The sequence below is a fragment of the Thunnus albacares genome, chromosome 16, assembly GCF_914725855.1.
Source record: "Thunnus albacares chromosome 16, fThuAlb1.1, whole genome shotgun sequence".
Lineage (NCBI taxonomy): Eukaryota > Metazoa > Chordata > Actinopteri > Scombriformes > Scombridae > Thunnus > Thunnus albacares.
In genome coordinates, this window is record NC_058121.1 from 10,938,160 (window position 1) to 10,955,448 (window position 17,289).

The 17,289-nt window shown below is 41.8% G+C and overlaps 1 protein-coding gene across 1 annotated transcript; it reads left to right on the forward strand.

Moving 5' to 3' along the window:
- Window positions 1-59: 59 nt before the first annotated feature.
- On the forward strand, window positions 60-16,723 carry LOC122999801 (translocating chain-associated membrane protein 2-like). The gene is made up of 11 exons (XM_044377044.1): window positions 60-277; window positions 2,805-2,868; window positions 3,081-3,190; window positions 4,106-4,222; window positions 4,394-4,452; window positions 6,182-6,266; window positions 6,449-6,519; window positions 6,777-6,881; window positions 11,681-11,824; window positions 15,138-15,295; window positions 15,543-16,723. Exons 1-11 carry the CDS (start codon window positions 158-160, stop codon window positions 15,617-15,619), a joined length of 1,110 nt encoding a protein of 369 aa, XP_044232979.1. The 5' UTR covers window positions 60-157; the 3' UTR covers window positions 15,620-16,723.
- The last annotated feature ends 566 nt before the right edge of the window (window positions 16,724-17,289 follow it).

A 17,289-nucleotide genomic window follows, 5' to 3' on the forward strand; every position in this document is an offset into this window, starting at 1 on the left:
GAACTTTGTTGTGTAAATGGCCTCAAAGAAGGTATTTATGGCACTCGCCCTTTAAGGCGCCGCGCATGCGCAGATCAGTGAGAACGTTAACTCCTGAACTTCGTAGTCAGAAAAATTCAGATTTATTAAATAGCAGGGAAAACAGCATTGAGTTGACATGGCATTTCGCCGAAGAAACAAGAGTTACCCTTTCTTCAGCCAGGAATTCTTAATACAAAACCATGCCGACATCGTCTTCAGTTTGGTGATTTTCATTTTGATTGGATTGATGTTTGAGGTGAGATGAACTCAGATTCTCTTTTCCTCCCTCGTCTCACTCAGCTGTTTTTTAAGATGGCAAGTCTGCTGCACATTTAGAGATGTAAACTTGTGGCGAATTGAAATCTTATTCGGTCGAAATAACTTTGCTTTGCAAACATTTTGCTACTTCAACTATCTGAAGTAGTTATTCACCGCGGATATGGTGGTTGCTTGCTGCAGTTTTACAAGTTTTGTGAACAATGAATGATAACTCTGCTCGCAGTCAAAGTTAGGAACCTGTGATTAGGACTGAGCTAGCTGAAAACAGCAGAGTTAAAAACAGCCTTTCACGCTTTTTCGCTTCGGTGAGAGTGTTCCGCTTTTTGCTCTTTAAAATTTTAATTTCAAAGTTTGTTTGTGAAATCGGGATACGGTAAAAACTTCTCTGTTAGCATTGACACTAGGCGGTTACTCAAAAACTATACGATGCAACTTATTTCTCCTAACAATCTCATGTTTTACCCTCTAAAAATGTCTTGTTCCAGTTTCCAGCAGAGACAGTCCGCTGCAACATTTTGATTTCAAGGTTTGTATCAAGTGTCACAGAGAGCCAAACAGATAGAGGAAGTAGATCGTTTTCAGGATTCAAATTAAAAGCGTTGCCGTTGCATTAGGGATCGTTCTTAATGCACGTCAGGCGTTAGAAGTTTTATTTTGGAAAACGACAACGGAATCAGTATGAGTTTTTGTCGCCATCTTGATGCTGGTTGTTAACTGCCACGTCTCAATCTTTGAGCCGCTGCTGCTGCTGGCCGCAGTGATTTCAGCCGCTTTAAAGACTGCCCTGACTGACCTGAGGGGATTTTATCACTGACATACAGTGACTGAATTCATTAGGTGTTACTTAAGTTTATAGTGTCTCCTACGTGTTCACAAACACTCACTCCAAGGCCGCCGCTTGAGCATTTCGGAAATTTTCAATCCGGTGTTACACCGTATTTGGTGACCCATCAGATTCTGTGACCAGCAGTACTGGAAGTTGTACTCAGATCGTTTACTTAAGCTAAGTAAACGTGTCAGTACCACCATGTAAACATATTTAATTACAACTAAAAGTCTTGCATTTAAAATCCTACTTAAAGTACTAAAGTAAAGTACAAATTTTAGTACTTTTAGTTAAATTAGTACTTTTACTTTAGTATTTTAAGTAAATTTAGCTGCTACTACTTCTATACTTTAACTTAAGTAGGATTTTAAATGCAGGACTTTTACATGTAATGAAGTATTTTTACATTGTGGCATTGATATTTTTACTTAAGTAAGGGATCTGAGTACCTCTTCCAACACTGCAAGTCACAGAATCTGATGGGTCACCAAATATGGTGTAACACCTGAATCCTAGTTGTGCTTACACAGCTGGACATGTAAAACAATAAGTAGGGGATTTCCTTCAGTTTTCTCATTTCGGAAAATGAGAGCAACATATTTGCTACAGTTGGGTGAACTCGAGATATAGGCGTTGACAAGTCCCCCGTGTCCTTGGCACTCAAGGAATGACTGGTGACTTGTTACACCACGGATCCCAAACTGGGGTCCAGGGACCGGCTAGGGTGCCTTGAGGGGTCTCAATAAGAATATGATTCCTTAATATTTGTGCCAAATCATATCTGCTTAGATGGGATTTCTTGAGAGGGATTTCTTTAGATCTTTCTATAGGCTAATCCTTTTTGTCCTGAAGCCAGTAGTCATTTAATTGATTAGTCAATCAATTAACAGTTGTATTGGTCTATTGCTTTAGAGTAATTTAGAAAGTATTTTTCTGGTTCCAGCTTTTCAAATGTGAGGATTTTCTGCTTCTCTCTGTTACATATAATTGTGTTTTGATTGTCTTTTGAGTTTGGGACTTTTAATCAGACAAAACAAGCAATTTGAAGATGTCACTTTGAAAAGTGTTCTGACATTAAAAAGATATCAGATTTGAAAAATAGTTGACAAATGAATCAGTCGTGAAAATAATTGTTAGTTGCAGTCTTTTTTTGTGAGATGCCAGAAACTATTCAGGCCTATAAAAATGTTCAAATGAAACAAGAAGTGAAACTCACCATTTGAATGAAATCCAGTTCATAGACGTGTGCAGCATGTGACATGGGGTGGCAGGTAGATGTAACTTTATTTTGAGAGGTAATTAGTAAAAAAGTTGTTAAATGTATGTCTTTGTGGGGATGCTTGATGTAAAATTATTTGGGAACCTCTGTTAGAAGCTTCAGGTCAATACAAGCCTTGTCATGCCAGACAGACTTTTCAGCAGTGCACCTTTAGGAATTCAGCTCCCAGTGGCAAATTACAATGCCTGAGGGGAGAACCGACAATGTTATAAACAATATATCCTGAAATGCTTGGGTTCTTACTCTCTCGCCATCCCCTCTGTGCACTCACAAACACATACACACACACACGTAGGCCCTACTTACTTTTTTGATACTTGGATGACCGGCATCTTCAGGTTGCATTCAGACAGGTTCACCGAAATATGTTTCTAATAATCATCTCATCTCATTTTTCAGGCAACCGCTAAGACGGCCATACTGTTCATTCAGCCTCAGTACAATGTCACCACACTATCACAAGGTATGCAGTGCAGCTGAGAAATTACTCTGCAGTAATGAAGGTGCCCACCGCCCCAATGTTGCTGCTGTAAACATTTTATATTGCTGATTGTAATCCACAGTGTATGTCATTGCATCATCAGCGTCATTAAATTGTTGCTCCAGGATGTGTAACACACCTCTGATTGCAAACATGCTGTGTGTGTGTGTTTCACTCCTCCTTTGTGTGCTTAGAGGGAGAGGTGACGTGGTACCATTACGGATGGAAAGACTGTGCTACCATCCTCTTCTATTTCTTCATCGCCATCATCCTCCATGCAGTAGTGCAGGAGTATCTTCTGGATGTAAGCACCCATTCACTGTGACACAATTCCCAGGAAGTTTCCTAGAAAGACGTATGTAATTTGACACTAATTATGTAAGAACTGTCCCATTTGAACCCACATTCATTATTATTATTATTATTATTATTATTATTATTATTATTATTATTATTGGAAACTTTATTCTCTGTATTTCTTGAATTGTATGCTACACTCATTTCTGACCTGACCTGCTGACTAAAAGACTCTCTGATTTTAATCTGAAATAAATAATTGTGAGCACAAATTGAACACTTTCCATAATTGGCACCAAATTACATACTTCTTTTCAGGAAACTTATTGGAAATGAAGATTATTCTATTACCTCATCTCACCTCATTGCCTCATCTTACCTCAAACTTCATGCTTATCCTAATACGCATTTTTGAAGTGAAGAACCGGAAAGATACTGATGATACTGAAGCTATGAATATGCATACTGTATACTGAAACCAGGATATGAGTGGTTTCCCCTGTTGGTGTTTGCATCCAAATACACTTTGTGGGGTTTTTAAGCAAAGTAGTTCAAAATATATCACATCAGAAATATAAAGCAGTGAGCTGCTGATTTGCAAATCTGTAGAGACTAGAAGAGAGCAGCATTTGTTTCTTTTGAAAGTATGAGCCCTCATATCATTGTTTAGAAATAGGCCAGTGAGGAAGAATGAAGTTTTATTTTAGCACCATCGCCCAGCTTTCCAAAGCGTAATGAAAGGAATACTTCCTCACATGAAGGTTTTCAGCAGCCAGATATAGTATTGGCTGTCTTTTCTTGTCCTAGCTATTTATGTTCGTGCGGCACTTCCTTGTGTGTGACAATAACAAGAGTCAACATGCCACCATGACTGAGTCAACTGCATTCATCTCTATTATTTGTTGTGTTGTTCATGCTGCAGAAAGTGAACCGGCGTCTTCATCTCTCCAAGAGCAAGAACACCAAATTTAATGAGTCTGGTCAACTGTGTGTGTTTCACTTGGTGTCTAGTGTGTGGGGCCTCTACATCCTCATAACAGTGAGTGACATTTTAATGTGACAACTGTGATAATTGTATTCAGCGATAACTTTCTGGTTGAGGACATGTCACACATACTTATCAAGCATAAATAGTATATTTCCTTTTGAGATGCACACAAATGACTGTATTGAAGGCTTTTTAAGTATCCTTCTCTCTTTCTTCTCACAGGAAGGATATCTCCTGCATCCCAGCAGACTTTGGGAGAACTATCCCCATGTACACCTCAGGTATGACTGATGTATATTTAGCACTGTCAGTGATATATTTACATATAAAATAAATACCTATGTATGTAATATGTTAAGTTACATACATAAATATGTTATGGTTCACAGATACATTTGATTAACAATACATATCTTTTTTTTTTTTTTTTTTAACCTCTTCAACTTTACAAGGATGCTGGCGTCCTTGGCCAACATTACAGTCTCTCAGAGGAGGTAGCGGGCTCAGTTTTAAAGCAATGAGTCTGGTATCATATGAAAGTAGAAGGCCCTCATTGGTACCAACCATGTCATGCTAGCTTGTCGGGAAGGGGGATAAATATCATTCCAAATTTAGGCTAAATTTAATTTAAATTTAAATCTTTCTTGCATGGCCATTTTCAAAGGGGTCCCTTGACGTCTCACCTCAAGATATCTGAATGAAAATGAATTCTATGGTTACCCATGAGTCTCCCCTTTACAGACATGCCCACTTTATGCTAATCCCATTCAGTTTTGGGGCACAAACCATGCACTTTTTTGCATGAAGTATAAATGTGTTATTTTCGTCTATTCTAAAAACGGTGTATTTAAATATTTCTGTATACTGGGGTCCTTAAACACTCTTGGAATTGCATAAATTGGGTATGACTGGAAAGCTCAGACTCTTGTGGTTTCAATGAGCCCAACTGTATTCATGTGTGATGATGTTAGTCCCTATGGTAGCCATTTCATTCTAGTGACACCATTTCTTGAAACTTGAACTCACTGTATAAAATGACCTATTGTGAACTCTAGAATAATCACAGCCTCATGAAACTTTACAGTCACAAACTAGAGACATAGGACATTCAGAGGATGCATGGCTTTCCTAGCTGTATTGACAATAAGGGGGTTTCTAAGCAATTTCCAGAATAGCTCGCTGTCCAATCACCAAAAAATGCAGTTGTTACAGAAATCTCCAAATGTCATAAGTTTTTGATACCAAATCACTGTATGAAGTCTTCTATGGTGTTCCTCAAGGTCTTGTTGTTTTAATGTGGTATTTTGGAGGGATTTTTGACGTTGACTTAATCTGTGTAACAAATGGTATCAACCCAAAAATGTATGAGACATAATTGAGCATGGGAATGGCCATCATCTACTTGAAGCATAGTGTTCTAAGCCCTTATACACTCAAAAGTTTTAAATTGAATAGGCGCCTAACCAAAATACGATGTTTATTACAGATTTAAGAGCTGACATATTCAAATCTCTTGTTTTGTCCAACCTGTCCAAACATTAATTTACTATCATAGAAGACTAGTTATAATATTCACATTTTAGATGCTGGAATCTGTGAATTTTTGGCATCTAAGCAAAAAAGTTTGGCATCGAATAAACAAGTTGTTGCTGATTACTTTTTTCTTGATTGACTAATCATTTCTACTCCACCACATACCTTAAAATGCACCTGTGTTTTGTAATGGGGTCACAGATATTTTAGTCACTTTCGAGCAAAGTTATGTGTCTCTTGTTGCTTTAAAAAGTCGGTGAATGCCTTTTTTCAGACATGTGCAGTGTTTTTCATGTTCTGCACACACTGCCAGCACATTTACATGCACATAAAAAAAAAACCTAATTTCTGTGAGTAACCAGCTGTGTCCAGTCATCTGATTACAGAAACGCAGAGGGGATGTATCCATGTGGCATCTGTGCATTCTTCTCATGCTTTCTGTCTCTCTTATTTTCTATCTGTGTATTTCTGCTCTAGGTTTCAGGTGAAGTTTTTCTACCTCACTCAGCTGGCCTACTGGCTCCATGCCTTGCCAGAGCTTTACTTCCAGAAAGTACGCAAGGTCAGTAAGGAGGCTGTGGGAACTGGAGGAGTACTGGAGTGTGACTAGATAAGCTCTATGCTCGTGTGTGTTTGGGTGTGTGTGTGTTCTCTTCATTAGACAGAGAGTGATAAAAGACAAAACGTCCCAGGATTTTAATATCAACGCAGTATCTTTGCAAATAAAGGCTGTTTGTTTTTCAGGAGGAGATTTCTCGTCAGCTCCAGTACATCTGCCTGTATCTGCTGCACATCTCTGCAGCCTATTTGTTAAAGTAAGCATCCAGCAGGAGGATCTTTTTGAAGACCTCCAAATTCAATGGCTTGTCAGGAAATATGCATGGATAGTGAGAAAAGAAATAAAGAAAACAGTAATGGAACACTCTGAAGTTGAAGTTTGAACCTAAATTCTTACATGTGGTTAAGGACAATCTATAAATATTGAATATAGTTTTCATGGAAACCTATATGGATGTCACACAGGATTATTTTCTTTTGTCAGCTAATCTATCATCTTCTTTTTCCTGTGCAGTTTGAGTCGTGTGGGTCTGGTGCTCCTCTTCCTTCAGTATGTGTCGGAGCTGGGCTTCCACATCGCCAGACTCTTCTACTTTACTGATGAGAGCCATCAGAAAATGTAACTAACCTCACAAGATTAATGTTTTTTGCCAAATTGATCAAGTTTGATATTAATTGACTCAAGCTTCTCTATCAAACATTTGCATGGTATCTCACTATGGGGTATGCCCCTCCGCATAGTCCTCAGAAGCCCCATACCATTATGCCAGCCCCTATGGCTGGCAGTCTTGATGACTGCATCCAGAGGAGGGACATCCTCTCCCTATAAAAGGGATGGTGCAGCGTCATTTACTCATTCCAAACCTCTTCTCGCCTTTCACTCAAAAAGCAAACTTGCAACACAACTGCTAACGTAAATATTATCTTAACTGTCCACAAATTGAGCTAACCACTCAATCTCCGGGCGCTTATTTCTTTTTGAGTCATGGATGGACTCCCGATTTCTCCACCAAAAGAAATCCGGGTTTTCAGAGAGAGATAAATTAAACTACAGTCGCTGCCACCATACAGCTAACTGTAGCTTCCCTGTTAGCCTGTTGCCAAACAGTAACACCAAGCACCTTAGCCCAGCTAGCCACCTCAAAAGCATTAGCTAAGCCTGCTCTCGTATTAGCTATAGCATCTAGCTAGCCTCCACACTAGCAGCCTGCTTGCTAACCCCTGCTTCAGCCAAAGTTTTGAATGAACTTGCTCACCATGGCGCTGTCAAAGCTCAACACACCAGCCAATAGCACACCAGCTAATGTTACACCGTCACTTATGCCCACACCAGCGGTAGAACCCCCACCACAGGACTGCGTGTGTGGGGCTAAGATATCGGCTATGGATACTCACCCAGTATGCGTAGCCTGTCTCGGTGTGCAGCATGCCCAGGCTGCACTGGATTCACCCGGCTCATGTGAGCACCGTAGCAGCTTCACGCATGAGAGCCTCCACTGCAGGCTGTCACGCCAGGCAAGCCTCAGTGTCCGGAACCAGCTGTTAACATCAGCCGGAGCCCCAACTGACTCAGCCACACCAGGTATGAGTTGGGCGAAACTCCTATGTTTGAAGAATTTGACGGCGATCTACCGGCTGCTCATTTTGGCGCACTGTTGGGAGATGATGAGGAGTTCGGATGTTGCGCCTGACATACTCCTCCGAGGGAGACGATGATGATTACAACTCATCTTTCACGCCATCTCAGCTATCTCAGCCTATGGGGCCGGGCGCAGGGGGAAAGGTCAGTGGGGTTCTATCCCTGCTCGTCAGTGGGCTGCATGAGGTGTGTAAGAGGGCGGCTGAAAAGCTGGACATCCCTTGGTTGAAGGTGCAGGCTTAGGCTTCAGCATCCCACTATGAAGGAAAGAGGCTGCCAAAAGCAAAACGGGCAGCCAGGCAGCTGCAACCAGTTTTCTCAGAATGTCTGGAGGAAATGATGTGCTGCTGGAAGAACCCCTTTTCTGCCCCCAACCCTGTCCGGGGGGTCAGCCTTTGACTGTGTGGACATGAAAGAAAAGGGCGTCTACCACATGCCCTCGGTTGAACCCCTGGTGGCCTCCCACCTTCACTCCACTCAGAGGTTGGCTGTGTCTTCCTCTGGCCCCTCCCTGCCCGCCAAGGCAAATCGCCTGCAGTCTTCCATGACTGATAGAGCCTATAAGTCGGTTGCCACATCGGTGAGGGCTTTGAACGCCTCCTCTCTACTCCTGGTGTATCAGCCTGAAGTACAGGAGCAGATGGCCGTTTAACCAGCGACTGAACTGGGGGAAGAAATCTGTGTCATCACTGACCCCTGCCTCCACCTCACCAAGTGTGCTGTCCAGTCAGCGGGGAGGGCCATGGCCACCATAATCACCCAGGAGTGGGCTCGATGGCCCAATCTCTCAGATCTGTCTGACAAGCAGAAGCGTGACATCTTAGATGAGAGTGTGGACCCAAACAGGCTGTTCGGACCTGCTGTTGCGACCATGCAAAAGCGGTGTGAGGAGAAGAAAAAGGAGGGGTAAGCCCTGCAGCTTTGTCTTCCAAGGAAGAGCCAGGCTATCCCCACTCCTCGCCGGATCTTCACTCAGGCTGGGGCAAAGCAGACCAGTGGAATGACTTTTAAGCATCCCAGACACCCAACCCCCAACCCCCAGCACAAACTCAGCCAAGACCACCGAACAAGGGGCCATGGCCGAAGATATCCTTTGCCTCTGTGGTGGCCCAGGGCGGACCTCCAGCCCCAACCTCCTCTCAGGGAGCGAGGAAGAAGAAGTGGGCCTAACACCCCGCTGATACCAGATTCCCTTCCCCCAGCTCTGTTCCTGAGCCTGTTCCAGAGCATGCAGGGCCCAAGTTGGCGCCTACAGTTCACCGCCCAATGAAGAGGAAAGGAGCCTGTTCACCAGCTGTAGCCATTCACATGCGCCCTGTATGTCTCGTAAGAACTCACATTTGTCCCAAACTATAAAGTTGTCCACAGTGCAGCCAGGCATGTTGCCAAGGGCACTGATGAAAACAAAAAAATATACAATGTTGAAAAACAATGTAAAAATAAACCCCTCTGTGTCACCACCAGAAAGCCATCTTTCTGGGGTGATAGGCCACAGAAGCACTTCACCAGTGCAGGCATCCCACACTATGCCCCCAGCAGTGTACCACACCACTTGGCCACAAGGGGGTGCTGCCTACTCGAGGTATTTCCTTGTTCCAAAAAAAGGGAGGGATAGGGCTCCACCCAATCCTCAACCTACGGGAGCTGAACAAACACCTCAGGTCATACAAGTTCAGGATGCTGACACACGCTGCCCTGCTGCGTTTTGTGTGCCTCGGCGACTGGTTCACGTCACCTGATCTGAAGGACGCATATTTTCACATACCATTATATGCTCCTAACAGGAAGTTCCTGAGGTTTGCCTTTCAGGACACAACGTACAAGTACATAGTCCTGCCATTCGGGCTTTCCTGAAGCCCTCGGGTGTTTGTCAAATGCGCAGAGGCAGCTATTGCACCTCTCAAGAGGCAGGGCATACACATTGCAACGTACATCGACGACTGGCTTCTGCCCACAGAGTCTCACGAGGGGGCGCTACAGCACACACGGTTGCTTGTACAGCACTTTCTTCCCTTTTATAGGGGGTCATCATATGCCCATAAGGTCAGACAATACAACTGTGGTGGTGTACATCAACAGACAGGGCGGACTGTGATCCCCTTGGTTGCACACACTGGCTCACAGACTGATTTTGTGGAGCAGTGTGCATCTCCTGTCACTGAGAGCCACTCATGTTCCAGGTGTACGGAACTGGGCGGTGGACTTGCTCTCCAGAGGCAATCCTCTATATGGAGAATGGAGACTCCATCTAGAGGTGACCAATCGGGTTCGGGAGCGCTACGATTGCCCCACCATGGATCTGTACGCCTTGAGAGAGAACACTCAGTGTCCAGCCTCTCAGAGGCCTCTGAGAGGCCAGGACGTGCTGGCTCACAAGTGGCCACAAGTTCTGCTTTATGCATTTCCCACTCTGGCCCTGATTGCTGTTTTGGATGCACTGTCTCACCCCCCGTTTGAGCCTTTGGATCAGGTAGATCTGAAAGTGCTCTCACTTAAGACTGTGCTTTTGTTGGCACTGGCATCTGCTAAGTAGGTCAGCGATATTTACACCTTTTTGGTGCATTCTGACTGTCTTCAGTTTGCCACAGGAGATGCACGGGTGGTGCTACGGCCTAATCTGGCCTTTATACCGAAAAAAACCCTGATTTGGTATGTCGCCCCCTTGACCTAGCATTTTTTTCTCCCCCTCCTTTCTCCTCCTCGGAGCAAGCGCGGTTGCATACATTGTGCCTGGTGTGTGCGATACTTACCTATGTGGACAGGACGCGGGGGTTTAGGAAACCGGATCAGCTGTTCGTGTCCTGGGCAAAGCCTCATATGGGTAAGCCTGTCATGAAACAACGGCTTTCTCATTGGATAGTTGGGGCCATTTCTTTGGCCTACAGCATCAAGGGGCTTCAGGCCCTGGCTGGTCTACATGCTCACTCTGCTGGGGGGATGGCGACATCCTGGGCCCTATTTAGAGGTATGTCCATCCAAGATATATGCTTGGCAGCCAGTTGGGCTTCACCTCATACCTTTGCTAGGTTCTATGCACTGGATGTCATTGCACTCCCTTTGGCGCACACCATGCTGAGTGTGGTCTTCTCTGTGGGTCGCGATTTGTCAACGTAATGATTGGCACTTGGTCTTCAAGATAAGCTTTTCTGGCAATACGGGAGTCAGTATATCCCGATGGTGAGATACCAAGCAAATGTTTGAGAGAGAACTTTAGGTTACTGAGGTAACCCCAGTTCTCTGATAACATGAGTGAAGTATCTCACTAGACCACCCTCTTTGCGTGAGGCAAGGAAGACGTGTGCTTGTTTTGAATGAGTAGATGGCGCTTCACTATCCCTTTTTTAAAGGGAGAGGATGTCCCTCTTCTGGATGCAGTTGTCATGACCGCTAGCCAATGGGGCTGGCGTAATGGTATTGGACTTCTGAGGCAAGGCAAGTTTATTTGTATAGCACATTTCAACAGCAAGGCAATTCAAAGTGCTTTACATAGAGCATAAAAGGCATAAAGATAGAATATAAAAGCAACACAGGTAAAAAGACATTAAAATGCAATTAAACAGTGTTAAATTTAGGACTATGCAGAGGGGCGTACCCCATAGTGAGATACCTCACTCATGTTATCAGAAAACCGGGGTCACCTCTGTAACCTAAAGATTTATTGATATGCTGAATTTACTAAATCATAGACTTGTTCTCCCCCCCTCTGTTAGCTTGTTTTTCAGTTGATCATCTCAGCATCCTTCTTGTTAACCACATCTTCACTGTGTGTCGTCCCCCAGGTTTGACCTGTGGGCGATCAGCTTTGTGTTTACACGGATGTCTACTCTGACCCTGATGTTCCTCGCCGTCGGCTTTGGTTTGGCTCGTGCTGAGAACCAGGGCCTGGACTTGGAGATGGGCAACTTCAACACTGTACTGATAAGGTGAGGCGTTACCTGGTCATAAAGAAGTGAGGTGAGAAAATGAGCAATGTCCAACATGTGTGGATAATGAGTCATTTTGTGACACTTTTTACAACTACTGTAACGAGTATACAGTCAAATTACACTTGGTGTCCATAAAACATAGTCACCCTTGTTTACTTTTTATTGTTTTACAACATAAAATCACACTTGATGTAGCCAGGATTTTCTGATACTAATTGACAGAAAATGACTCTTCAGTTCAAAGTAACACATAAACGCATCTCTACAAATCGATCAAATGGATTTTGACAAGTCAAAATTAAAATTAATTTTATTTGCAGCTACAATTTAACTTGCTAGAAAAATAATTAAAGGTATCTGAATATATTTTAACAGGCCAATATTCTTTTATTGTAACTGTTTCCCATCATTTTGACTTATTTACTCCACTCTTAATTTCATTACCATTATTTGTGACAGTGTGTGACAGCAGCACTCTCACTCAAACCAAAAGCAGTATGAAAAAAATATTTCTATTATTATTATTTTTTAACTCAGGGAAAATGGTTACAAACAGAGGAAACCAGAGCAAACTGTAGTTAACTGCATTACTGGCATCAGCAGCTAATATTAATAACAAACCTATATAAATAAAAATTGTTAGTGAATTCTAATATTCTACGACTGCATTGTGAAAAATAAAGCATTATCTAATATGTAAACCAAGGTTTAATCCCACCACCAAAATTCAAAAAAGCTAACTTAGTTACTAAATTACCATCACCATCAAACTGATTAATATGTGTTTGAACACAGAGTAACCGTAGACAACCACTAACATATAACACACTGGTATGAAATATACTTTATCTATTTTTGACTAGAATTAGGTAAAACATGCATACAAACATACTGAATGTAAGTTTTTAAATTATGATCTCAAACATTTATGATCAAATGAAGAGTTGATACGTCAAAGCTGCACAATACTTAATAAGCTATTTCAGAATGTTTCAATCTCTGTCTGGCTCTACATCAAAACACACACAGACATAGACAATCATGTGACAGGTTTTTTATTTAATAACCATGAGTAAATAGTGAAAACGTTCAAAAATACCCCATAACTCAATCATTTGTGACCTAATTTTCCCTCAAATTTTATATAAATATCTTACCAGGTTTTAAATATAAATAAAATAAAATAATAAGCAAAATAATTTAGTAAGTCTGATACTGAAAATGTAACCTCTTGGTAAATATGAGTATGAATTATAGAATTAATCTGACTTTTAATAATGTCAAACTGCAATTTGAGAACCACAACATCCGTGCTGGGTTTCACACTAAATTCCTTGAACCATGAAGGCTGTGCAGGTTACAGGCCAACTGCCTTGTGTTTGTTGATCTGTTGGCAGTATCTGGAAAGGGACCCCAGACCAGTGGAGGACAGGGCAGTGCTGCTATCTCGTAGAGTAGTCCTCCCTCAGAGACTCCATCAGGGCTGATGCATATGCTGGGAGAGATAAAAATATTAAGATCACATTCAGCGATATAATATTTAATACATGCACTGACCCAAATAATTAATTACATTAAATGACTCACTGAAATTGCTAACAGGTTGAAGATGGCTAGCCTCCACAGCTTCAGGGTCTCCGCTCCCTCTCCTTCATGCTGCATCCAAAGCCTCCCTGGACCTGTTTCAGAACAGATGTTGAAAAGAAAATGTTAGACATAAAAAACAGCCAACTTAAACTAAACTACAAACATCAGGATACAATTTTTACCAACATGCCAGGCATTAAAGTAATGGTTTGTTTGTTCTGGACACTGAACATTATTTAAAGATGTGGGATATCAAAGGAACTGAAGTTGTTTACATGATGTTTAGACATTAACAGATGCTGCTGAGCAATCAGCTGCCACACCTGGTATTTATTAGCTGTTTCCTGACACCTCTACCTGCTCCTGAGGATGGTTTCAGAGTTCCACAGAAAGCTTGAAACTGCAAATATGCATCTGCCCTTTTTGAGAGTAACTCTTATTTTTACATAACAGTGCAGCATCATATATACACTATTACGCTGGAGAATAAGGTGAAGGTCAATCATTAATAACTGTGTAATACAGAACAAATGCAGCTAATGTTTCATATGAGAGGCCCTCAGAGACACCACCACTCATTACTGCAGCATCTCCCAAAAGCTTATATCACAGCTACATTACACCACCTGAGATTAAAAATTACAAATGTTTTTGCTGAGCAAACAGAAAGTCACCAAGCAGCGCAACTAGATACCAGGATCCTGCATTAGATAACCAAAGTTAGTATTTAAAGTCGCGCTGTGTCCGATGGTAACCGCGTTTACAAAATAGGATGCGAATCAGCTGGTAGTTTTACAGGCTATTTACGCTAACAACAATAAACACTCATCAGACATTACTTCTCAATTCAAGCCAGCATGCTGACTGATTTGGAAGTTAAAAACATCAGAAACAAGGACTTACCAGAACAGTTCATGTCTTCATGGAGCTGAATCCATGACCTCTCGGGTTGGCACGACACTGCTGCTGAAGGCGGAGCTGATGAGGCAGCTGTGTGTATTTGAGGAAGTACACCAGCTATCAGTCTCACATGGTCTTGGCTTTAACATCCCATCCTGAACTTGATCATATCGCAAATAACTTAACCCTCCTGTCTAAAATGAGCCCACACACAACCGTGGTTTTCCATTAGAGGCAGCAGTGAAGTCCATTTCTTCACCTGCAAAAAATCTAGCTGCTGCTTTTCCTGCTAGGAAAGAGGACTTCAGGTCCTGACAGGCTGGAATTTGCACAGCTTGCACAAACACAATTAGCTTGATTAAATGCAAAACAAAACTAGCGAAAGAAATACAAATTGACCAAATGACAACTGCTCCTCAGACTTATTAGTACCTGCAGCTGGGACGGGGAGAGCGACTCCCATATGTGATGATGCGTTGGGAAAAAAAAGCTTGTTTTAAGGGCGCTGCTCAAAATGCTAACTTTTCCGTCTTAATTTCTGCCTTTATGTCTTGTTAAACTAATAAAATCATACCTTATCTTTTCACAGGATAATTTTTATGATACATAAATTTTAAACCTGCAAGTTGCTCTTAAACCCTTACAAAGTAGTCCAGATCTCACCACCGTTGTCCGGGGCAACTGTTACGGTCAAACCCTAAAAATTTAAGACATATTTTACAGGCCTTCTGTTAGATTCTGCATTAGATTAATTCATTTCGCACAACATCAGGTCCATTTTCCAAAACAATTTCACTAATCCTTCTGCTTTGGGCCCCTTCAGGATGACTGTTTTACTGCTGGTATGTTTGACTCAGTCTTGGCTACTTTGGAAGTTTATCCGCTTCCAGCTGAGGCGCTGGAGGGAGTTCAGACACGAACAGGCTGTTCGCAAGAAGGCTGCCGCAAAACAACCCCTACGGCCACTGAAGAGAGACTCGCGTGAGTATTAATACCTACTCAAACATGTTTCATACACTGATATCATCTCTTGTTAAATAGTTACAGCAAAGTTCGGCAACAACTGTTTCAGGTTTTTTTTTCAAAGTGAGATTCATCATAATTTTCCTTGTCCCATTCCTCTCTCATCACTTTCTGCTTTCTTGATTTGTCTTGATCACACTGAATGACTGATATGTCCTGTGTTAGTAGAGATCCTGACCTCTCAACTCTGTCTCTCTGTTGCTAGTTGGGCACCATGAAAATGGAGTTCTTAAAGCTGAGAATGGAGCCTCTCCTCGGACCAAAAAACTCAAATCCCCATAAGATAACATACTGACTGGCCTGAACAGCGGCCTTAGCCCAGGCTAAGGTTTCTCATCAGCACAACGAGGAAGCTGGTGGCTTCTGGTTGAGTATGTCCTGAGATGTTACAGGGACTCAGTCGCTACAGACTTAGGCTTGAATGCTGGAAAATGAAATCCAAGGAAATCCCTTGAGCCCAACAGACATTTACTCTTCTCATCATATCAGTATTTTTTATACATCTACACGGCCTGCTAGCACACCCCAAGGAGCACCATTGTATACAGAATGATTAAAATGTAAAGTGAACACAGTATGCGGCACACATGTTACTGTGTGTCAACGTTGAATGTGTTGATGCATATCCTCATACATAAGTACTGTATTGGTTGTAGTGTTGTCTGATGTCGCAGCTGTTTTCAGCTCTTTGCCATTGAGCCGGCTTTGCTTGTTTTCTTGTCTGGTCCATTGGAGCAGAGAAATGTTACTGATGATATGGTATGATATGAGCTTACTGTATACTGGCCTTAACACTATCCCTTCACCATGTTGGGGAAGGGATTTTGGCCAACCAATAGAGTGGTCACCTGGGCTCCTCCCAATGATTCTTGTACTGCATTTCTCACTGATCACTTAACAGATATGCACAAGTATGTATGTTGGATATTACCGCATGCCATTCCATGTTTTTTTTCCTTTTATTTTTTTTGTTAATTACTTTATTAAATAATGCAATTTTCTGAAATAAAGTGTGGAGTCATCTATTATGACTGAGGCTGTAGAACTAGTAGGTATTTTTCTACATGTTTCTACATGTTATCAACCAAAATGAAAAACTTTCAGTTGTTAAAAATTTAGAGACATTTTGCAAAATTGTTGTCCTAGTTTATGGTATTTTTTTATTTCCTCTGATATCATTAAGATATTCTTGAAGTGTGAAGTTGCTGTTTATTGCCTATGTGTTGTATTTGTCTGCATGACTGCATACTAGTGAAATTACAAGTGTGGATAAGCAAAGCATACTGACACCTACCCTCGCTTTTTGCTAAAGTACTAGTCCGCTGTACATAACCAGATCTGTCAAATCCTCTTCACAAATAAAAAGCAAATGCATTTAATAGTGAAGAGGGCGCTTGTGTCAGCTAAAGGAAATGCAAAGTAATTACATGAGATCAAGTAGGTGGTGTGAACGTTGACTTTGAACAGATGTCAGTTTGCATGGGTCTGCACACCAGCACTCTGCAGTGTGAGAATATCAATGAGAATGGGACTCATCATGCTACCATCTGGAGAATTAGTATATTTATGGAGAAATTCAGGGTTGGATTAAATCCAAAACGGCAGAAACGAGACAACAACTTGTATTTTCGTTTCCTCGTTTTTTAACAAGACACAGAAACGAAAATACAGTTTTACATCTCCTAGTCTTGTTTAGCCTACAGGCACAAAACCAAAACAGACAGTGACAGAAATAAATAATGTTTTTTGTATTCTTGTTTAACAAACTTAATAGGCTATTCCACCTGTGGATGGACTTGCCCCTGATTGGTTACTGCACTCTGTCAATTACTTTTCTGCTGTGCTGCCTTCAAAATAAGAGTTCTGTACTCCCTACTTTCCTACTTTAACAGATATCTGCATATGAATGCAGAATGTGTAGGCAACAGGTTTCCATTTGTAGTGAGTTGTAT